At 38.0% G+C, this 23,616-nt stretch overlaps 2 protein-coding genes across 15 annotated transcripts; both read right to left on the bottom strand.

Moving 5' to 3' along the window:
* Nucleotides 1–107: 107 nt before the first annotated feature.
* LOC135642434 (S-type anion channel SLAH2-like) lies at nt 108–5,578 on the bottom strand. Of its 3 annotated transcripts, XM_065158582.1 has the most exons (7): nt 4,158–4,813; nt 3,036–3,196; nt 2,196–2,747; nt 1,742–1,891; nt 1,121–1,660; nt 663–694; nt 108–561 (listed from the first exon to the last, which is right to left on the bottom strand). In XM_065158582.1, exons 2-7 carry the CDS (start codon nt 3,180–3,182, stop codon nt 183–185), a joined length of 1,800 nt encoding a protein of 599 aa, XP_065014654.1. In that variant the 5' UTR covers nt 3,183–3,196; nt 4,158–4,813; the 3' UTR covers nt 108–182. The 3 variants fall into 3 exon arrangements, with proteins under 3 accessions (XP_065014654.1, XP_065014653.1, XP_065014652.1); XM_065158581.1 differs by lacking the exon at nt 4,158–4,813 and adding an exon at nt 5,503–5,578 and having other exon boundaries at nt 1,121–1,891; XM_065158580.1 differs by having other exon boundaries at nt 1,121–1,891; nt 4,158–4,810.
* Nucleotides 5,579–7,882: 2,304 nt separating this feature from the next.
* Nucleotides 7,883–13,069, bottom strand: LOC103991648 (uncharacterized). 12 transcript variants are annotated; one of them, XM_065160349.1, is made up of 4 exons: nt 12,816–13,038; nt 11,828–11,919; nt 11,554–11,584; nt 7,883–10,479 (listed from the first exon to the last, which is right to left on the bottom strand). In XM_065160349.1, the coding sequence occupies exon 4, from the start codon at nt 10,226–10,228 to the stop codon at nt 8,324–8,326; it is 1,905 nt and encodes a 634-aa protein (XP_065016421.1). In that variant the 5' UTR covers nt 10,229–10,479; nt 11,554–11,584; nt 11,828–11,919; nt 12,816–13,038; the 3' UTR covers nt 7,883–8,323. The 12 variants fall into 12 exon arrangements, 11 of the variants coding, with proteins under 11 accessions (XP_065016421.1, XP_065016428.1, XP_065016430.1 ...); XM_065160356.1 differs by having other exon boundaries at nt 11,828–11,896; XM_065160358.1 differs by having other exon boundaries at nt 11,828–11,893.
* Nucleotides 13,070–23,616: the final 10,547 nt, after the last annotated feature.

Genomic DNA, 23,616 nt, shown 5'->3' with positions numbered 1-23,616 from the left:
ATGTGTTGCAACGAGTAAATGTTTTCTACAGTTAAAAGTATATACTTGTATGCCTGCTATGTCATTTTTCCTATATTGTTTGTATAATGCTACTATACAACTAGATCTGTTCCACACTACATCTCATTCATCACCAAAGAAACACCATTAAGTAAATAATCATGTTGATGCCGTCATCGGTTTCAGTATAAGAACGTGGTGGACGATATCTTGAAACCGGATGAAGCAGGCAGATGCAAGTGGCCTTCCACTTTTGATGCTGCACAAGCTTCTGAGTCCACGGTATCTGAGCTCGATGTTACCGTATGCATGCGTCCCTTGCTCCCTTTCACTCTTCTTTCGGTGATGGCAATGGAGATGTCATTAGGGAAAAGATCATGCAGGACGAAGGCATGAATGATCGTTGAAACAAGCATAACCGCTACTGTTAGGGTAGAGATGGCAGTGAGCACAATTGATAGTGTCCGAGTAAATGTGTTCTTGACTTCAGCTGAGTATCTAATGGTTGCTACGGACGCTCCTGTCATCGGGAAGGTATAAGCCCACCAAGCTAGCGAGAACCTACAATGTTGATAGAAGAGTTATAAAGGCAGTAGTTTGGGAGGGAGAAAAAGAAATTTACAATAAGTCAAACTCGGACAGAAGAACAAATCATAATATACCTGAAGCCTCGGAAGAAATTAATCCGTACAGCCTGCACAAGTGGAAATGTAAATACCCACAATTCATAAAGCTAAACAGTAACAATGGTACATATTCAGCTGTAGGAAAATGCTACTCTATTGCATCACAATTATGCTACAAAAGAACATGAATATAATTACTTGAAGGATTATGGGTCATTTGGTTACAATTTTATCACCATTAAGCACATCATTTTTTTTTCTGCTTCAAAAAATCTTTTTGTTTTTATAACTTGTAGCGTCAAGCCTGCTCTAATTAATGTTTACATCAAACAATATTGAAATATTAAGTTGTGAAAGTTTGTTCAGCTTTTAATCAATAATCACACGTGAATTTCTTCGTGATTTCAGAAACTGTGAAGGGTTTCACAAATTTGTATACCTTATTGAAACCAGTAACTGAAAAACTACAAGTCTACGGTGTTCAAGAAACTTACAAGAGATGCATAAAGGAATAGCGCAGTGAAGTAGGCAATCTTCGAGCAGTAACCAAAGTTGCCAGTAATCTTGGCCCATGCCATGCAGGCAACACTAGGTGCTGCTACGAATAAAAAGAAAACTGGATGAAGCTCCTTTGGTAGTGTTTCGTTTGTTGGAAGCCTCTGGTATAAGGTCACAAAGAGTACAGTGTAGTGCGCTAGCCCAATGGCAAAGAAGAAGATGGGGCCTTCTTTAAGACCCAAAGATGCACCCAGCAGAGCCCCTACAAAATTACCGACAATTGATAGGTGGTTTGAAGGATTTGCCACTCTTGATAGCCTGCGTTGCCCTCCAGACATCCATTGGCCATAGATTTTTAGTTCAAGGCAGAATATTGGAGCCATTAGCACATACCAAAGCTCAGCATGCAGCTTGACGGCAACTGAGGGAGGCGCACCAATTGCTAAGAAGAGACAGGTTATCCATGGAGCGAAGAAGAAATTAACTCGTACAGGATGGTAATACTCTCGGCGTACCGCTTCAAAGTAGAATATGATCTTCAGCATATAGATGGCAGACACAAGGCCCATTAGTGCAAGTGAGATACACCATAGAGTGAGATTGATGGTCGGGCTTACATGTAGAAAAGTCATGGATGGTGATGTAGCCAATGTCTTCCACAGGATAGCTTGGCTGCTGATGCCAAGGCACATACCAAAGGAGGACACTTGGAAACGAAGAAGAAAAGGCCACTTTTTGTCTTTGGGAAGAATAAGCTCCTCTGATGCCTGCAAAATTATTACAAAATGGGGAATGAGGAACCATGCTATACTACCCTACATGCAAAAAATTAAAATCTCTAATGGTGTTCACAAATAAGTTTGACTATGTGTAGTTGGATACATTTACTCTGCTCATACCCAAATCGCAAGATTTTGTAATTTGTGTTAATGGTTTCATCCAGATCAGATATTGAAAACATGTTTATGTTCAGGAACAGATATACATAATTTGATGGTAAGCAACTCTGTTAAAGATGAAAAGTATGTCAAATTAGCAATTTCCATAAACAAGATAGCATAAAAAAGATACCTTAAGCTTGTCCAGTTCAGGCCCTTCTAAGGCATCAAAGTAGCGGCCGACCGCTGGTACAGCCTCTGGTTTAGCATTCTTTGCATCAGTTACCTCCTCTGGTTCCTGTGGTTTCCCTCGTAGGTTAGATATCTGCCTTTCAAGTTTGCCAGACCATGTCTTAAAAGATTCATAGTGTTTGTCCTTAATTCTACTGTTCTGTGATATTTGCTGTTGGCACCCCAGAGAATCTAGAATCTTTATTTCTGGAGATGTGTTTGTGTGGGAATTTCCAATCGGTATAGGCTGAGAGTGAAACTTTGACTGATTTTGTTGCTGCGGGCCAGCAGTAGCACTAATGGGATGGTTTATCTTCCCCTTAGTAGTATATGATCCGCCTTTTTCACTGTGAAGAATTCCTGTGGAACGTTCTCTATCAAATGCAGAAGGTGATGCAGGCATGCTGATGGAAATAGAATGCACATGATAGTGCTCAATCATCTGAATCGGTGAAGTTGGTGAGGAAATGCTGAGCTTTTTGGCCTGAATGTTGTCACTGATAGCTTCTCGCACCTGAAACAGGAAAGGAAAAGCAAAGATAAATGTTTCATGCCATGATTGAACCAACTGAAGTTATTATATTTGACCACAAAATATTTACATGTAAAAGGGTAGATCTGTAAAAATTATACCTAAACACAAATAGGTCATAATTTACATGCACACAAGTAATCATATAAAGATTGGTGAAAGATACCTACAAGTTAATCTAAGCATACTGAGTTATGCACCATACATGACGGTAGTAAGTTGGCCATTGGAAACTCAAAACTGATCCATGGATAGATGATAATAACTTACTTTAGTAAATGCAAGATCTCCTCCAGGACTGTGAGTGATATCAAAATCAGCAAATGATCTGGTTGCAATGTACCTAAAAAGAGATGGAAAGCTCTCAGGACATGGGGAACCCTCCTTCGTTAAACCTTTGCATTCTTTGCCATCCATCTGGCTCTTCGAACCTAAGCCATGAAAAAAACAAATGTAAGCACATTATTTAATGTGAAGTATCTTTCGGGAGGAAGAGGAAGAAGAAATAAATTGCTGAGCAGCAAAATAAATTTTTAGTTGAAAATGTTTGAATGCACCCAAACAAAGTATCAAATTGACCTATCACAGCCTAGCATAGCAACTTAAGATTCTTAACAAGGCCAAGAAAAATAAATATTCTTTCAAGTTCCAGTTATAGAAGATCACAAATACTTCTCACAGAAGTTCATGAACCATCAATTGTTACTTCTCCGGCATAAGTAGAAAAATAGAATCTGTGGGTACAAACAAAAGAGCCTCGATCATCCCACCTCAGCGAACCTAATTAGAGTTCCAATAAGGCAAGTGAACCAAACAAAAACATAACGAAGAGTTCAAGCTAGTGGATGAAGATCACTATGAACTAGAAAAAGTTAAAGAACTACTCTTTAGTATTTATGAGCTCTCTTGACCTCATAAAAGAAATATTCTACACATTCACCTTGATCAAGGTGATAACCAAAACAAATAAATGCCAGATTCCATAAAGTTCAATGAACCACATAACAGCCATGTGCTTCCAAACCATCAAAGCTGAAAAGTTTTATGCTCTACTGTTTGTAGCTAAGAATTTTCAAACTACTTGTATTAGTTATCCATTGAACATGGCAGATATTAAGAAGGAATATAAATATCAGTCCAGTGAGTGCTAGCAACCTAACTCAGACTTTCAAGACATATTTTTTTTCAATAACAAGAAAATCAAATTCAACTGCTCACTCTCTATCAGCGAAAAGGCCATCATTGTTACAAATCAACCACCTAGGTAGCATATTTTCTGTCAAGAAGGGAATAAAAGTGGTGCGAGAGGATTATAAACCAAGATAATTTAGCTTATCTCACAGAGCGCTACTCCAATGGAAGGAGCAAAACAGAGCTAAAGAACCTGCATACCTGCAGTAGAAAAGGGTTCCTTCCGTCTCTCGGAAAACCACCTTTTGATCCATGCCAAGACCACCCTTTCTTCCACTGTCTATTAGAACCGAAGAGGGGATGACTCCAACGCCACGCTTCCATGGCGACGGGCGGCGGTCTGTGGCTCGTGAAAGACGCAATCTTTTCGAGACACTTATCCGCGATACTGATCCATTGTCGTCTTCGTCTTTCTCGCCGTAGAAAGCAAGCCCCTCAAACGCGGCTGCTCGGTCGGTATCTCTCCCTCTCGACCGGATATCCATGAGGAAGAACCATCGATCCCGGTCTCAGCCCTAATTCCCGCGCCGAAGTGAAACGGCGGAGGCAAGCAAGAGAGAAGCGGGCATACGTGGAGCCTGCGGAACGTGGGACCCTCATAAGTCGACGTCCAGCGAGGGCGGACGCGGCTTTCCGAGGACGTCGGGAGATTGACGGTCTAGATATTGCTCCTACGCCTATTCTTACGGCCGTGATCTTTCCACGTTTGTGTTCCCATCAGACTCTCGAGAGCCAGCTGTAGCTGGGTGTACACCTCGTCATTAATTTTGACCTATTTACAAATCGAGCCTTATAAGTTTGACTGATGAGTCTTTCTGTTACCATTATTTATAATCCGATATCATAAACCATTATTCGATATACATATAAATTCCAACAGCAGATGAATTCATATTATATCTGCCAAAATTATAATTTTATTATTATCTAACATTTAAGAGAATAAATCAAAGACAAAAAAAATCATCACATGTACTTTAAATTAGTCAATAATAATTCACATATTTGGTTAGAGTTATGTTATAATCTATTAAACCAAATAAGAAAAATAATATATAGAGGTTGAAATGCAATAGGAAAACAAATCATGGTTTCTGGATACCAACACATTAGCAAATAATTCTTGATCTGCAATACATTCTTCTTTGATGAACTATACTCTCTCCTCTCCTCACTTTTCTTTCATGTCGGAAAGTTCACAATCTGTAGTAAATCATCAAAACAATTGTGTTTATAGTACTGTTTCTCTCAGATCTCAAGAATGTGGTGATCAAAATAACATGGTTTCAGATCATGCAAAAGAAAACCCTGGCATCACTCAAAGATTAACATGAATGCAGATCAACAACATGAGGATGGTTTGATCTGAACATTCTGAATCTTATATGGGAAAAAAAAATCATCTAAAATCAGGAAGATTCAGTCTCAAGAACAGCAGAAAGCCAAACCCAAGTAAACAAGCTCCTGTTCCTGCGATGGAACCCTATGAGAACCTTCACTCCAAGTTTGATGCACCAGTAGATCATTCATGCCTGCAATTACTCACCAGTTTTCTTCTCCAAGTTGCTGCAGTCCAATGGACTTGCAACTCTCAAGCTCTTCTTCTTCTTCTTCTTCTTCTTCTTCTTCTTCTTCTATTTATGTCTTGTCATATATAGGCAGGCAATAGGAGACAGTGTTCTTCCAGGCAGGTGGAAGCCCATTTGTTTACTTGGTCTTCCCATGTGCTCCTACTCCGTATGCATCTACCAACCAGCAATCGCCATGGATGATTTCTTCCCCCTTCACGCTGTGGTTCTTTCTTCGTTTCCTTTTCGTTCTTGTTTGCGTCTAGTGTTGACGTATCTGATAGCTCAGTTCTGAGTCGCTTGGACGAGTCGCAACCCTTCTACAGTGCCCATGTTTCAGTAAAGTGCACGTACTGGTGCCCAACGACAATGTAAGGCGTCGATTAAGGTGTGTTACCGTCTCCATCTCTCAATCCTCATCATAGCTTCTTTACTTCTTTCTGCAAATATATGTAATATATACGCATAGAGAGAGAGAGAGAGAGCTGGAAACCAACATGCTGTTCTTCTATTGCTTGGTCCGAAGTATATGCAAACATTTTTTACTACTAAACGCACGACACTTGAGAATAAAAATATCTTTGTATGCTATTTTGATGTTTGGCTCAATTCCCTCTCCTTATGATTCACAAGAACAGTTGATAAACCCAATGATACTGCTGCTACGATATATCATGGAGGAAACAACTACTACATAGCTGGGTTTGATCCTCTGTGTCTGGAGACGATCTGAAATGGATCATGAAGCATACAACTGTCTATAATATATGGCATGAAATCACACATGACAATTCCAGAACACATAAAAGCACATTAAGAATTAGTAGTACCTGATCACCACCGCCAATTAGTCTTATCAAAAGGACTAGTTTCGCGCACGTACCTTCTGACCTTTGAATGTCTTGCGGAAGAAAGGGGCTGTTGCCCATTGTGAGAAGAAGAAGAAGAAGATTGATATTCCAGAAGAGAGAGAGAGAGAGAGAGAGAAAGGTAGGTGGAGCTTTCATGATTTGTCTCATGGTGACGGAGGAGATTGAGATGGATGAACACAATAGTGACAGCTATCGAATGTCTAGTTCGAGGGAGAATTGACAGCTAACTTGCACAATACATGTGTTGTTTCTGCATTAGAAACACTGTAGCACATTTAACCTAATACAAAGCATGTAATACAGTAATATGTTACATGAAATCTCATCTTATGCAAACTGCTAGAGTCTTTTAAGTATTGAGATCAGCTTTAGATGAGTTTGGATCCTCTATAGTAACGAGTATTTTCCAGTGATATGTTAGAAGAATGCTAATTGATGGCTTGTCAAAACCATGCAAGTTTAGGATCATGATCGGTTCCTTATAAGGGTTTGAGCCATGCATAGTGAAGCAACACAATGATCTACCCATTGTTCTTGCAAAGATCTGCGCCACTTTGCTCAAACATCAATCATAAAACCATAATTCTTTCGCGATCTTGTCGCTACCGGAGTACAAAAGATTACTATAATGAGATATCTGGTAGACCTCCATGATTAGAACCCTAAGCAGAATATATAGCTCGTGGCTTTCCTTTTCATGAGATGAACACATTTGAGAGTTCCCGACCATCTGTCGACACTTTGAGAGACTCATCTCCAGCTGCAGATTGCATCATCAGAAGTAATCATTGATTTCGTTCCTGGTACAATACATCAAAGATAGAGAGTAAATATATGGTGACCTAAGATTACTTAACTGTAGTTGAGCACCATTGGAAGCTTCTTCCATGGTCATCATAATGTTCATTGCCTCATAAGCAAAGATATGTGGCAATAAGTGGAGGATATTTGAGATGAAGCATATATTTGTGTTTGATGGTGTCCAATTGGTTCTGTAATTTATGATTTGAATGTGACAGGAAAGGTCTTAGAAGGATCCCAATTATGTAGATAAAACCAGCTTTTACTCTAAAAATACTATCAAGGGATTTCATATATATATATATATATATATATATATATATATATATATATATGTAGTTGGTGAATTTCAAACAAGGAATATGCAAATGCAGATTAATAACAATGCTTATCATTAGCACAAGAAATTCTATGAAAATTACAAGGAATCATTTGCTTAAGAAATTCTAGTTTCGAAAGAATCAATATACTCAATCTTATTTTACTATGATTTGAGCCTTTTATCACTCAGCTTACAAAGGAACAATCTTATCCATATACACATACATTAACATTTTGTAAACAGTTTATCGATATACACAGATTCATCCTTAATTTAATTTAATTCTTAAAGAAGATACATGACATTGATTTCCGAACATTTTGTGAAAGCAGAGGGAAAACAAGGAACATATCAAGGACAGTCTTAACAAAACTGTTCCATAAGAGGAATGAAATATTCACATTAATGACATGTACAAAGTGACTAATTATTTAAATTATTGTTCTGAAATAAAAGACAAGCAAATTTACATAAAGCCTATTTTTCCTAATGTTCTTCCAACATTCTTTCACCTCAGTTGCTAGCAAAGGGACTGTAAGCATCATAACTCTAATAAGTCCAACTCATCCAAGTGTTTTTCCCAACATCTTTTCACACTCATCTATTAGTGAGAAGGGAATATCAGCTAAATTACGTCAAATTTAACCCAATGCAACTGTGCAATAAGAAAATTATCTTCAGTTCCACAAACAGTTGTCGCCAACAGAGCAAAAGCTACACAAAGAATCCACACCATAACTACAGAGATCAGAGTTCTCTTCCATACCCATAAAGCGAAGGAAGAGGTATCAAGCTGGTTTAACCTCACAGCCAGTTGTGAGCCACAGTACAAGACATCCCATGCTCTAGTTTAGTAACCTCAGAATCGCTTCCAGAGTCAGATATCATTGCCATAATATTTCCACCATGCACCCTACCTTCGGAAAGAGGAAACAGATCGATGTTCCGATCATTCTGCACATTCAGGGACAAATTCCCATCACAATCACCATTTATTTTCCCTGGCTTGCTTGAGATTGGGTTCTGGGAAGTGACTGCTTCCATTGTATTCCCACCATGAACACAATGGTCTTCCACAAGGGCAGTGTGTTCGATGCAGAGGCCAATCTTTGTCCCAACCAAGCGGTCACATGGGCTATCACCAGCACCTAAATTTGACCCAGGCCGGCCCCATGTGCAACGCTTCCTTCTGCCATGTGCCTTGCAGAAATCAGTGCTCCCCTGAGCAGCCTTTCCACAACCCTCCGACTTGCATCTCTTCCCCCCTCCATGTCGAACGCAGAAATCTGTCCGGCCTCTCGCGCTTCTAGTGCACTCGTGTATAGCACATCTCTTTCCCCCACCATGAGCAACACAGAACAGTGTACCGCCATGCACACTCTTTGAGCAACCACCCAAGAATGCACAGCGCTTTCCTCCACCATGCCCCTTGCAGAAGAGTGTGCTCCCTTCAGCCCCCTTTGTACAACCCAAGTGTGTGCACCTTTTGCCCCCACCATGAGCCTTGCACAAATTTGTGCTGCCCTGTGCACCCTTTGTACATTGAGGAAATTTGCACCGGCGACCACCCCCATGAGAGATGCAGAGGCCAGATTGACCTTCTGCGCTTTTTTTACAATTCTCTTTCTGGCACCTCTTGCCACCACCATGCCTTATACAAAGACCAGATCTCCCCCTTGCAGCTCGAGTGCAGCCCTCGTGGCTGCAACGACGACCACCACCATGAGCAATGCAACAGCTGGTGCGGCCTTCAGCACTTTTGGTGCAACCAAGATGTTCGCAGCGTCGGCCACCTCCATGGGATTTGCAGAAGATGGTCCTGCCCTCAGCTCCCTTTTGACAACCTGATTTTTGGCACCTCCGACCTCCTCCATGAGCAATGCATAATCCAGAAGCACCACGGGCTCCTTTACCACATCCAGGAAACTGGCAGAGTTTTTTGTTGGTGGTGCATAATTGAGCGACCTTAGAAGAGGAGGCAACAGGGCTTTTCTGCATTTGTATCTTGGTTGATGAGAGATCTGGTAGCCTAACTGGACAATGGTTGTCATGAATCATTTGGCTGGAAAGACACCGGCTACCAATCTCCGTAGTAACTAAATATGGCAATAAATTATTTCCACATTTCCAACTTGATGATGTTGATCCTTCGTCAACTGTTGCTGCCAAACAAACTGTTATTGGTTTATCCAATATATTCTGATGATGAGATGAGACTGGGTCTATGCTCGTCATAGCAGATTCAGATGGCCCCACTGACAAACTCAACTCAAGGTCAAACTTATTTTCAGTCTCCAATGCTCCTAAAGTAGCAGCAGCAGGTTTTACGGGGCTTGTTGTATTCCCATTACCAAGTTTAAGATCAACATTTAAGCCATAATCCATGAATAACTCCTCGACTGTTTGTTTTTCTGAAAAAACTGTGCAAGCAATTGTGGAGCTCTTGTTGTTACTATATGAGAAACTCAATGGATCACCTAGTCCAAGGGCAGGTAAAGACTTGCCCAGACCTCGAGTTACATCGATATCTTCTCTTTTCCTCTTTATTCCTTTGGAATTGGTAGTGCAAAGACTGTGGGAGCTTGAGGAATCAAGCCGTAAAGTGGTGTCAGTGTGATCACGATCCCCCACTTTACTGCTCCAATCATCAAATGTATCAAAACATGAAGCACTCAGAACCAAGCCCAATGACCCAATCCTGCTATCCATAATTCCTATCGTCAAATCTTGATAGAAAGGAACCAGTTGCCTGACCTCCAAGACCAATTGAGTAACCAAGATTAAAACTAAGGTTACAAATCTTCAAAGAAGTCCTTGCAACCTCCGCTAACAAAACCTGAAGTATCTCTGCGGTCCATTTCTGCAGAGTAGTTTACGTCCTTTGTAGTGACTTTTAGACTAAGAAACAAATTTAGTAGCAGAAAATGGCACAGTCAAGCAAGATCACAGCAGCCACTTTCCTGTCAGAGAAACAAACTAATTAAAATATCATTTAGCGAAACTGAAGGAGACAAGATCATATAAATTGACTTCTGAAAATAATGTATCAACAACTTTCCTTATATAAACAAAGAAAAACAAAAAAGGACAACCCAATGCATGACCTCCCACCGATGCAAGGGTTTGGAAAACGTCAATGTATACAACCTTACCTTTATAGTTAGAGAGGTTATTTCTAAGACATGAACCTTGACCTTTGAGGTCACAAAGGAGCAATATTACCATTTGACCAAGGTCCAACCTTAAAGACAGACAAACAAATAATAATAATAGAGTACACTCTTGATGGAGGGAAATCGTAACAATGAGGTTGGAGAACAAAAATCAAAGAAGTCGATTTAGTTCTTTGCTGTCGAGTTAATTGGTTAAAAAAAATATATCATATCTTCAAAGGAAAGCAAGGGAACACCTTGGATGATACCAAAAGAATGATTAGATTGCGAGTCTCACCTTAGGATCTATGCATCAAACATAACAGGCCAGAAGATTAAACATTTGCAGATATATTTGATTCACATTTTACATAAAGTGTTTCAGGGCCTTGGTGCTTTTATACAAATAGCTCCTATTATGGGCGGGTACAACAAGCAATAAAAAGCTTGTGTAGTCTGCACTTAGTGGGCAGAGCCCCAACATGAAACAGCACTAAATAAGGTTTCGGCTGGGTTCACCAACAAGCAACCAAAAGTTCGTATAGCCTGCAGAAAGATTGACTGCAACTTGGCAGCCATGCAACAAGTCCACATACTTGCAAAGAAAGCTGTCACATTGGCACCAGGTGAGTTTTGTGCAAGCATCCACAGAACTGCCATTTGCTAGGTGCGAGCAGTTAAAGCTCCTCTCTAACTCTAAAAAGGAGGAGAATTTACCTCCACCTCAGAAGAAAAGGAAAGTAAAATGTTCTTTTTCTGTGTCATGGATGAGTAGCACTACACAAGGAGTAAAACAACTCAAATTAACAAGAGGATTCGATTAAAAGAGAAAGGAAACATTTTGATCAGCGAGAAGCTCCAAAAGCATAGGTTGTGTCGTACCTCTGGGGCAATAAAAAACTTCCAGGACTTACTGCACCGAAAAATATGAACATGACTCAAATAAGGAACAAGCTACAATTCCTCTTCAGAAAAGATAAAACACAGGGAAAACCAGATTCCCAAAACATGATCCCGGGATAACCGATAGAAATACTTCCATCCACAAGGAAGTCAATTAACACCATCAACAAGTAGCCAGAAAAGCACTGACAGAACCACAGCCAATAACAAAGATCTATGCAATTGAGAAGTTGCTTGAGGAAGCTAAACTAACCTCAGTTACTTTTGGGACTTCGCGAGGGTAGGCCAGTTCCCAACAACAGCATGCTAGGATACAGAGCTGCTGATGATAAAGGGTTTTGTTCGCTATAGATAAGAATAAAACAGTAAGAACCAAGAAAGGCATAATATGAAAGCAAAGAAATAGCCAGATCAACAGAATCTTGCTACATGTATGTATCATATTCTATAAATCCCATCTATAAGATCGCTAAGTAGCAATTCATGACCTTTCCTTATATTTACCATGTAATTTATGGACCAGTATTTATGAAAATCCCTAACCAAATTAAAGATAACAGCTTTTTCACCAAACAAAACTGAGACAGCTATTTCTTTTTATAGGGAAATATCTACCAGACCTCTTGAAGAAAAAATTTCCAGATTCCATCCTCGAAACACGAACGAGGGAAAAAGAGTGGTGAAAACAGAGAAAGCTAGGAAACAAGGAGAGCTGTATGAATATGCCTGCATGTAAGAGTCTTTACCAAATCTCACTGGTCCGATGAGACCTAAATGGCAAGCCACAACCCCTTCTCTTGGGGCCATGAAAAACTGCTCAAAACTCCATTCTTAAACCAAAGACAATGGCTTCTGGCCCGAATAAAAGAAGAAACGGACAAAGTTTTATATTAACAAAGAGACAAGTTCATCTACCACAACCTATTGATAACTTCACAAAACGAGTTTTTTTTCTTCTTGCATGACGACACGAGATGAAATGGAAAGAGTGCCAAAAGGAGTTCCTTTCTTTTTTTTATGAGAGAGGATACCAGAAAGGTCGATTCTAATTGACCGAAGAGAGAATACAAGATCGAAATTTTCGACCCCAAAAACACACGATTCAGCACGAAATTCACATTCCAGCACTCCGAACCAAGTGAGGAAGATCAAGAACGAACAGACCGGAGCATAAACACTCGGAATCCCACTGGGAAAGAGTGACTACCCAATCAAGCGAAAACAAGGCAGAGAGGATGTACCTCATCTCGAACGACCGTAGATCGAGAAGAACAAGGAACCGGGGAACCTAATCCGCAGCGCCTGCAACGCGAACCGAGGAGAGGAACCGAAAGCCAATGCAGGAGGAAGAGAAATGACCGGGAGATGTCTCAGAGGCTGCTGAGCAAAAGGCAAGCGCTGATTCGCGGACCGATTTCACCTACGACTTGGCCGACGACACAGTGACGTGGCGAACACTTCGACGGTTCTTTTGTGGATGTGCGCCCACAACCGCTTGTCGTAAGGGACGACGTAACCTAAGTCGGTTCGTTTAGCATCGCCAATAAATATCGAGGGCTCGCGCACGTTAAGGGGCAACGGCGCAGGATAAGTCGGCGGCGGGTCCCGCCGCGACAGTGACGGGGACGGTCGGCGGAAGCGAGGGCACGTCATCCTCGGCGCTCCACCCCGCGCGGGAACCCGCCGCGGCGGGGCCCGGGGCCATGAGGGTGTAGGCTCCTCTCCAACCACGACGCCACCTCTGATCTGATCCGACGGATGTCATGTATCACTGATTCGGGCTCCACATATATAAGCGCCTTCGACGGTCGAGATCTAAGAGTCATCGCCGACAAGTGATATGCTGTTGTAGGGGATCCCGCCTCAACCAGAAACGGTTGCCCGCAGCAGCGTAGTATCTCGTGGGTCTCTTTCCACGATTGGGTGGGTCGGGTGGGATCCGCGGGCCCCATTTACGAATCAGGTCCATCCATATCTAGTGTTAAATGTACATGATTTGAGAAGCATAAAGAATATATATATGCATATTCATGCATGTCATTTGAAATAAATGTTTCCTAATAAAGAAAAGCTAGCTAGGTATTGCTTGTGAGGTTAAACTAAAACATCAGATCACAGCAAACATAAGCTATCATAATAGCTTAATGGCTCTTTCTGTTGACAAGATGTGAATGTTGACCACATAGTTTGAGAAATGGCCTATGCTGCTTGGTTGAATGAATACTGCTCAGCCACATCATTTTCTGTTCTTAGAAGTTTCTTCCCACAGACAAAGAGGTGGATTAATTATAGCACTAAATCCAAAAGTGCCGAAGCAACATGCAAATACATGGTGCTGTTCTGATCCTGTTTGGAACTCAGTGGTTATGACACAAGGATCTCTGGCCCCCTCCCTAGAAAGAGAAGAGTGGGTCTATGAGCTTGCTGCATCGGAAACATGAAGAGAAACAGTGGGCAGTGATGTTTACTGAGGTTGATTTCAGAGAAAGTTTTCTCTATTGTGGCTTCCTTTGTATGATATGGAAAAAGTATCCGACCTTGCAAAGATATGGCCTGCCGACCTCATCACCATGGCATCTCAAGTCATGTGCTCCAGAGCTGACACATTGCAGATGGCCATTGTTGGCCTCATCTCTCTCTAGTGGAAGTTCAAGATGAGAGGATCACAGAGGGAAAATAATTGCAGATCTAGTATCTGGCATCTTCTACATCGACTTTCAAATGTGGTGAAAAAAGGATACCTTTTTTGTGTGCGACTCTCCTGCACTTCCATCTTCCTCCCTGATCACTTTGTGTGCGACTTTCCAACGATCTAAACTATGACTTCAGTAGCAAGGACATGCCAGTGGAGCTTTCACATGGCAGATGTGCAAAAAGACACATGCTTTGCAAAAGAAATGTGAAATCTAGCCACCTAAGAGCATGATCTTTTCACCCTTTCACTTTGGTGGAAAGGGATACACTTTTGTGTGTGTGTGTGTGTGTGCATATGTGCTCTCTAATCTGTGTGTGACCTTCCATTTCTTCTAAGGGATGACTTTAGCAGTAGGGAACATGCCAAAGTGGAGCTCCCACAATATAATAGCACAGAAAGATGGATGCTTTACAAAAGATTCACATGTGTAATGTAGCCACCCAAGACCATGATCCTTTGCTTCTATTCTTGTTTTGAAAGATAGTAAAGACCTACTGTGAGATCTGTCTGATACCATGTCACTGCTCTTTATGAACACTACACAAGTCTCCAACAGGAGAATTTACTAGGAGCATCTCAGAAACACCACAAAGATCATGTTACTTCTTCTCTCCATTCCATGTAGTTTAATCACATGAGTTGTATGTGTTTTGATTTTTCTCCCAGAATGGAAGACACATGGAATCTGGTCATGGATTTGGAGATCAGGCTTGGGTTTTAGACTGTGGCATGTTGTCTTGGTAGGATTCTTGAAACTTAAACTAGTGGACTCAACATCTGGATTTGTTTAATCTCCATCTTACCTTGCGACGAATTTTCGTAGTTCAAGATCAGGCACACTGCAACATCATCACCATCAGATTGTGACGAGAGAAAAATAATAGTCAACAATTGATAAAATAGTGTCAATGCCAACCTGTGGCAATTGTTTACGATCATACTAGTAGGTTTTTGTTGGAATGATGACAAAATTGAAAGCAGCAGAAAGTAAATATTTTGTGTGATTCAGCTAAGCTGTATTTTGGCTTCGAATCTCCGTAGGTGTAGGTTGCAACGAAACGATAAAAATATAATACTATGATGTAATTAAAAGAAATCATTTCGTTCAAAAAAATTATTATAATATTTAAATAAGAGATAAAGACAAAAACACTTACAAAATATTTCCAAGTGCATACCCCTTATCTTGCTTCATAAACTATGGTCTTATTTATAAAACATAGTGGTAACTACTTCATTCCACCATGTCATCCATGATTGAGTTAGGTGTATGAACTACCCTATAACTTTTAAATCATGGGTCACTTCTTAAAACATGCCTATAACTACCTAGAACATGATAACTACCTAGATAACTACTATGAATCAATTCTCAACACTCATCCTTAATTCATAGTTGCATATACCGATTTACGATATGAAATAAATATGCTTTGGAACTAGAAGTGACTTGGTAAGGATATCCGCAACTTGCTTATTTATTCCACAATACTTCATTACTATGACTCCACTTGCTACAAGATCTTGGATAAAATGATAACGTATCTCTATATGCTTCGTTCTTCAATGAAATATTAGATTCTTCGTCATTGCAATTGTGGTTTTGTTGTCACAAAATATTTCCATTGCTTCTTTTTGTTCTTGACGAAGATCTTCAAGAAGTCTTCTAAGATATATTGCTTCACAAGCTACTGATGTTGCGGCTACATATTTTGCTTCCGATATCGATAACATAGTTGCTGCTTGCTTTTTTTAATTATAAGATATAGCTCCTGATCTAAGGCTAAAAATATTGTTTGAAGGATTCTTTCTATCATCTAAAGCTCTTGCCCAATCACTATCAGTGAAACCAAATAATTTATATTTAAAATTATGAGAATAATAAATACTATAACCTGTAGTTTCAATAATATAACGCATAATTCTTTTAACAGTTTCGAGATGATGTTTGCTTGGGTTATGTATAAACCTAAATACTACACCAACAAAAAATGTAATATCTAGTCAAGTATGAGTTAGATAAATCAAACTTTTATAGTATCTTACATTTGTCATACATGCACTATCTTCAAGTTTTAATTTTTCATTTACATTCATGGGTGTTACTCCAACTTTGTAATTAATAATATTAGATTTTTTTAGTAGATCTATTACATACTTTCTTCGTGAAATAAAAATTTCATATGAACCTTGCTTCACTTCTAACCCAGAAAATAGTATAGTAGGCCTATATCTGACATTTCAAACTTATTCATTATGTATTTTTTAAATTATGCTACAAAAGAGTTAAATGAACTCATATATATAATATTATCAACATAAAGATAAATCATTAGAATATTATGTTCGCATTCTTTCTTTAGATAAAGAGTAAATTTATTATTGCTCCTTTTAAATCCATTTTAATAAAAATAATAATCAATTTTACTGTACTATTTTAGCTTATTTAAGCTCATAAAGAGTTTTTCTTAGCTTATACATATTTTCTTCCTGTCTTTTAACCAATAAACCTTCAGGTTGAGTAACAAAAATCTCTTCGTATAAATCTCCATTTAAAAACGTAATTTCACATCAAACTGATAAACAGACGCAACTAAAGCTAAGAAAGTTCTCATGGTTTCGAATCTAGCAACTAAAGAAAAAGTATCATCAAAATCAATACCTTGTTGTCGTGAATATCCTTTTGCTATAAGCCGAGCCTTATGCTTTTGGATACTTCTATCTATATTAAACTTTGTTTTGAATACCCATTTTAATCCAATAGTTTTATTTTCTTTCAGTAGATCCATAGGCTACCAAGTTTCATTCTTCTCAAATGATTTGATTTCCTCCTTCATTACTTTTCATCATTCCTCTTTTTCAACTGCTTCCTCAAAAGTTATAGAATCTGAAATAAATAAAGCAAATATTGAATCATAAATTTATGTTAGTGATTTGAATTTTCCTAAAGGAGTTTCATCTGAGGAATCAGAACTTGAACGGCTACTATGTGAGGTTGACGGTGAACTTGTTGGAGCAGGATCTGTCACTTGATTCTGTAGAGTGTCTAGTTCTATTAGAATATGAATTTATGTTTCACCTTAATTGGTCTCCCAATTCCAACTTACCCTTTCGTCAAACATAATATTTCTATTAATAATAACTTTGCCGCTAACAAGATTATACAATCGATATACTTTGGATTGTAAGGAATAACCAATTAAAATATATTTTTCAAATTTTTTATCAAGCTTGTGATGGTTTTGTGAATTCACTAAATTATAAGCAATACAACTAAAAATTCTCAGATGGTTTACACTTGGTTTTATACCATACTAAGTCTTAAAAGAGTTTGATTCATAACAACCTTTGTTGGCAAAATATTTAATAAATAAACTGTTATTACAATTGTTTCTACTCAAAACTGATTTGGAAGGTATTTTCTTTTAAGCAAACTTCTTGCCATTTCAACAACTATTCGATTTTTATGTCAGCTACACCATTTTGCTCTGGTGTATATAGTGTTGTCAATTCTCTGTGAATACTATTTTCTTCATAAAAAGAATTAAACTCATTAGATAAAAATTCACCACCTCTATTTGTCCAAAGTGTCTTTATGTATCTACCACTTTGCCTTTCTATAAGTGCCTTGAATTTTTAAAAATTATCAAATGTTTCATATTTTAGTTTTAGAAAATATACCCAACTCATGCAACTATAATCATCAGTAAACAATAGAAAATATTGACTTCCACTAAATGATTTTGTATTCAGGTCCACATAAGTCAGCATGAATTAATTCAAGACAATTAGATGCTCTCCATACTTTTCCAACATGAAATAGTTTTTTATTTTGTTTGCCATAAATATATCCTTCACATACATCAAGTGTATTAATTTTGGGCAATCCAAAAACTATTCCTTTTTTATTTAACAATCTTAAACCCTGTTAAGGTGTCCATATCTTAAATACTATAAATTAGACTCATTCTTTTGAGTTACGACAAGAGCATGCTTTTCAATATTTAAAACATCAAGTGGAAACATCTTGTTTTGTATCATACAAACATTTATCATAATCAAACCAGATTTTTTTATCTTTAATAGTACATGAACCATCATGAATATTTATCATCTATCAATTGTCCAACACTCAACAAGTTATATGATGAACCAGGAACAAAGAAAATATTATCGAGGTATTTTACCTTTCCTTAATTTATCTCCATCTCAATTGTTCATTTGCCTTCCACTTAGATTTGTTTGTTATTTCTAGGTCTAACTTTCAACTTATGAGTTTTATGAGTTTCATCAATATCTCTAAATATTGATTTTATACCTTACATATGATTAGAACATCTACTATCTAAAAATCAAATATCATTTGAGATATCTGTGAATGAGTCATAAACAACTTACTATTTTCTTTATTTTCCTCCATATAGCTTGCTTGCTTTTCTCTTTTCCAGCAATTTATCTTCAAGTGACCAATCTTTTTACGATAGTGACATTGAATTACACTCTTATAATTTTTTTATCATAATTTGATTACCTTTATTCATCATGCTCATCGAAGAACATTAAATCTGCCCATACGTAGATTATTGGGAAATCTAGGGGGCATCATCACATGCGCAGCAGAAGAACATTAAAACAAAATCCCCAATTTCCCAAATATATGTTCGTCATCGTACAAAGATTGGTGCGCAAATACCTACGAAAATTAAAACTGCGTATAAGATAGATTGTGTTACCTAGGGATATCGTATATCCCTGAATCCTTACAGATATCTAGAAGAGGGTGAAGGAGGTCAAGCGTCATCCTCTCTAGTGGTGATCCACACAATAGAACTGCGACGATGCTCCTCAAATCTCTAGGCCTATTATTTGAGATGGAGAGAGGGAGGAGAATAGAAGAGGTAACCAAAAGGCTCTAGCTTATGAACCATTGAATCTCTCCTATTTATATAGGTTCCTTGTTAATTTAACCCTAATGGATCCTACCATATTGGGTATTGGATCTCCAGCCAACTACCCAAGCCTCTTAGATTGGTGAATCCCTATCCAATAATCTCTCATGGGCTCTTATTAGATCTCATCCATATGATCCAATAATTTAGGGGCTTATTGGATATCCAATAAAATTGGGGCTCCGACAGATATCTCATATCCGAACCTCTACTCATCGCAACGCCTACCATATGTGTGTGACTCTCTAGGCCTAATATCGATCTGGTCATGAGTCATACATATCAGAACTCCTTCTAGCTCAATAAATTATTATCTTCGTAATAATTCACTGGACTTATTAACTACGGACGTACTAGGCCACTACGCCGTAGTCCTCATGCGATACAGGAGAATACAATCCATTGAATCTATCTATCCTTAGTTATCGTAAACCTATAGTCCCTTATTCATCTAATATTCTAGAGACCGTATACCGGGCATGGTGTTGTCAGACCCATATGATTTCTAATCGAGTCTCGCTCTAATCGGATTCTCCGGGAGAACTCTTTCTCTCTCAATCCAAATGACCTTAGCTAGGGATTTGTCTAAGCAAGAACATATAGGATATTCCTTTCATGACACTGAGAGTGGATGATTCTCTATTGACACTCAATAATTCTCATAAAGTTGGCTACCACTTCTGATGACCAGTTGTATTAGATCTAGAACCTCCAGACCTATAAGTCTGGTATCAAAGAATGAAGTACTCATACAGGACATCCTTGGTGTCTTAAGTCTACGGACCAGATACACCATTGGGACTACGGAATCACTATCTGACAATAAGTTATCATCAACCATCCAGCATTTCGTAAGCGGATCAATCAGTAAACTCATTCTCCAATGAGCACTTGTATTGTATCCCTAATGTTCCAACACGAGCAGCTATGAGACCAACTGCATCCATCATATGGACAGGTATACAATACACCAGTTTGTCCAGTTATCTCGATGTCCCTCTCGAGTAACCTATGATCAGGATTATTTAGGATCTGTGTTTAAAGGTGAATTGGTCTCATTATCGTGATCTCATCACGATCCGATTCCCATTGCATAGTGTTGAATCTCGGATTTTAATGATAAAATCAATTGATAAATTATTTGATCCAATCCATGTGTTGAGATAAGTGTGCAAGATTAACTACGATAGTAATAAGGCGTAAAGCAGATGATGGGCCGGAGTCGAAGATTACATTACTACAAATCTCCTTAATCCTCTCTTGCACTTTTACGAAAGCTTTCAAGTTCAAATTCTCTCCGAAACGGATTGAATCGAAACCATTTTCGTCGAAATCGATTTTAATAGAAACAAACATTTTTCTGAAATTGAGAAAGTTTTCCGTTACACTAATTCACCCCCCCCCCCCCCCCCCCCCCTTAATGCCGCTCTTGATCCTAATAATTGGTATCAGAGCAAGGTTCACTCTCGTTCGATTTAAAACCCAAGAGAGATGACATTTGCCGACAACCAAGAGGGTCATTCAATTACACGTCCGTCCATGTTCAATGGGATGAATTACATATATTGGAAGACTAGAATGAGGATCTTCCTAATTTCAATGGATTTTGAATTATAAAATATTATAGAAAATGGGTATCAAAAGTCTTCTCTTCCAATGAACAATTGGAATGAGTTAGAGAAGAAGACTTTCGCCTTAAACTCAAAGGCTATGAATGCCTTGTTTTGTGCCTTAGATAAAAATAAGTTTAATCATGTGTCTATTTGTAAAACTGCTTTTGATATTTGGCACATACTCGAAGTGACTCATCAAGGTACTAGTAGAGTGACGGAGTCAAAAATTAGTCTTTTAGTACATACTTATGAGTTGTTTCAAATGAAACCGAGTGAGACCATTAGAGACATGTACACTCGATTTACGGATGTCGTCAATGGTCTAAAAGGACTTGGTAAAGGTTTCTCGAATTTTAAACTTGTTAATAAAATTTTAAGATCCCTTCCAAAGAGTTGGGACCCTAAAGTCACGGCCATTCAAGAGGCCAAAGACTTAAATAATTTTCCTCTCGAAAAACTAATTGGGTCACTAATGACCTACGAGATGACTTATAAAGCTCATGAAGAGTTTGATGACACCTTTCCAAAGAACAGAAAGGATATGACACTAAAAACCCAAGAAAACCACTTGAAAGAAAACTCAAGTGATGAGGACTTTGATGAAGACATAGCACTCTTAACAAGAAAAATTAAAAAATTCATAAAAAGGAACAAATTTAAAAATGACACTAAAAATAAATTTGAATCCAAGAAAGATCAAGTAATATGCTACGAATGCAAAAAGTCGGGACATTACAAGAGCGAATGTTCCCTAGCCAAGAAGAGACAACCAAATAAGAAGGCTCTTAAAGCAACATGGGATGACTCAAGTGCATATGAAGAAGAGGAGCCTACCATCATCGAGCAAGTTGCTCACTATGCACTAATGGCCATTGGAGATGAGGTGAGTAGTTCTTTTGATGCAAATTTATCCTTTGATGAACTATTAAATGCTTTTCATGATTTATTTGATGAATACAAATTAATTAATAAAAAATATAAATTATTAAAAAAGGAGCATGCTTCTTTTGTTGGTGATTTCGATAGATTAAAAGTTGAGCACAATGATAGTTTAGCTCCATGTACGAAATGTGATGAACTAGAAACACTTAGAAAGGAAAACTTGCTACTCAAAGAAGCCTTAGAAAAAATTGAGGTTAGTAGCAAGTCCTTGAACATGATCCTTACCAATAAGGGTCACGTTCATAGAAAAAGCGGAATCGGATTTGTGAGTAGCTCTCACCAAAATTCAACCACCTTGGTTAAAGGCCCAACTTTACATGTTTCATCCCGAAATAAATGCAACTTTTGTTGTAAATCTGGGCATATAGCTTATCATTATCCATTCAATAAATGTAGTCCACATAAATTGATTTAGGTTCCTAAAAGAACTTCAAATGACTCAATACAAAATGATAAGCTATTTAGATCGATTTTTGAGACACCTAAGGTCAAATGGGTACCTAAAAATCATCCATTTTATAGAAAAATGTATCATCACAAGCCAGGAGCAAGAGATGGTACCTTGATAGTGGATGCTTAAGGCATATGACCAGAGATCCATTTTAATTCTCTAAGCTCACTAGTATAGACGAAGGATATATCACCTTCGGAGACAACAACAAGGGTAAAATCATTGACAAAGGAACCATAGGTAATAAATATAACTTCTTTATTGAAGATGTGTTATTGGTATCATTAAATTTGAATCCAATGCTTGCATTATTGAAAAATCACACAAAAATACATCTATGATTGCCTTAAAACAAAATAATGTATACACCATCAACATTAATGATCTATGTAATGAAATGTGCTTTTCGATTTTGAATAACGATGCTTGGCTTTGGTATAGGAGATTAGGTCATGCTAGCATGAAACTAATCACTCAAATTTCATCTAAAGAACTTGTAAGAGGAATTCCTCATATCAAGTATGTCAAAGATAATGTGTGTGATGCATGTCAACTAGGAAAACAAATAAAAGATAGTTTCAAATCTAAGAACCAAATAAGCATCTCTAGACCTTTGCAATTGATCTATATGGACTTGTTCGGACCAATTGTTACATCAAGCCTAGGAGATAGCAAATACGCATTTGTTGTGGAAGATTTTAGTAGATACACATAGACTTATTTTTTAACATACAAAAGTGATTACTTTATGTATTTCTCTATGTTTTGTAAACTAGTTTAAAATGAAAAGGGTTTTATGATTTCGTCAATACGAAGTGATCACGATGGTGAATTTCAAAGCCATGATTTCTAAGAATTTTGTGAATCTAATGGATACAATCACAACTTTTCTACTCCAAGAAATTCTCAATAAAATGGAGTAGTAGAAAGAAAGAATAGAAACTTACAAGAAATGACTAAAACCATGTTAAATGAACATAGCCTACCTAAATATTTTTGGGCCGAAACCGTAAATATAACATACTATATCATGAATAGGGTTCTAGTAAGACTATTACTTTCCAAAACTCCTTATGAGTTGTGGAACAACAAAAACCTAATATTTTATATTTTAAAGTTTTCGGATATAAATGCTTTATATTGAATGAAAAAGATATCTTAGGAAAGTTTGATGCAAAATCCGATGAAGGAATTTTTCTTGGTTATTCTTCCATTTTTAAAGCTTTTCATATTTTTAATAAAAGAATTTGGTTATAGAAGAATCAATTCATGTGGTTTTTAATGAAGTTTCCGAAGTTAAGAAAAATGATTTCGATAATGATGTTAATTTTGATGCTTTGAATTTAAATGAAACCCCTTCTCCATCTAGCAACTTAGATGCATCTTCTTCCG

This window comes from Musa acuminata, chromosome BXJ3-7 (assembly GCF_036884655.1).
Source record: "Musa acuminata AAA Group cultivar baxijiao chromosome BXJ3-7, Cavendish_Baxijiao_AAA, whole genome shotgun sequence".
In the NCBI taxonomy this organism is placed as follows: Eukaryota; Viridiplantae; Streptophyta; class Magnoliopsida; order Zingiberales; family Musaceae; genus Musa; species Musa acuminata.
The sequence above is the reverse complement of the archived record's forward strand: the minus strand, read 5'-3'. Positions and strand labels throughout refer to the sequence as shown.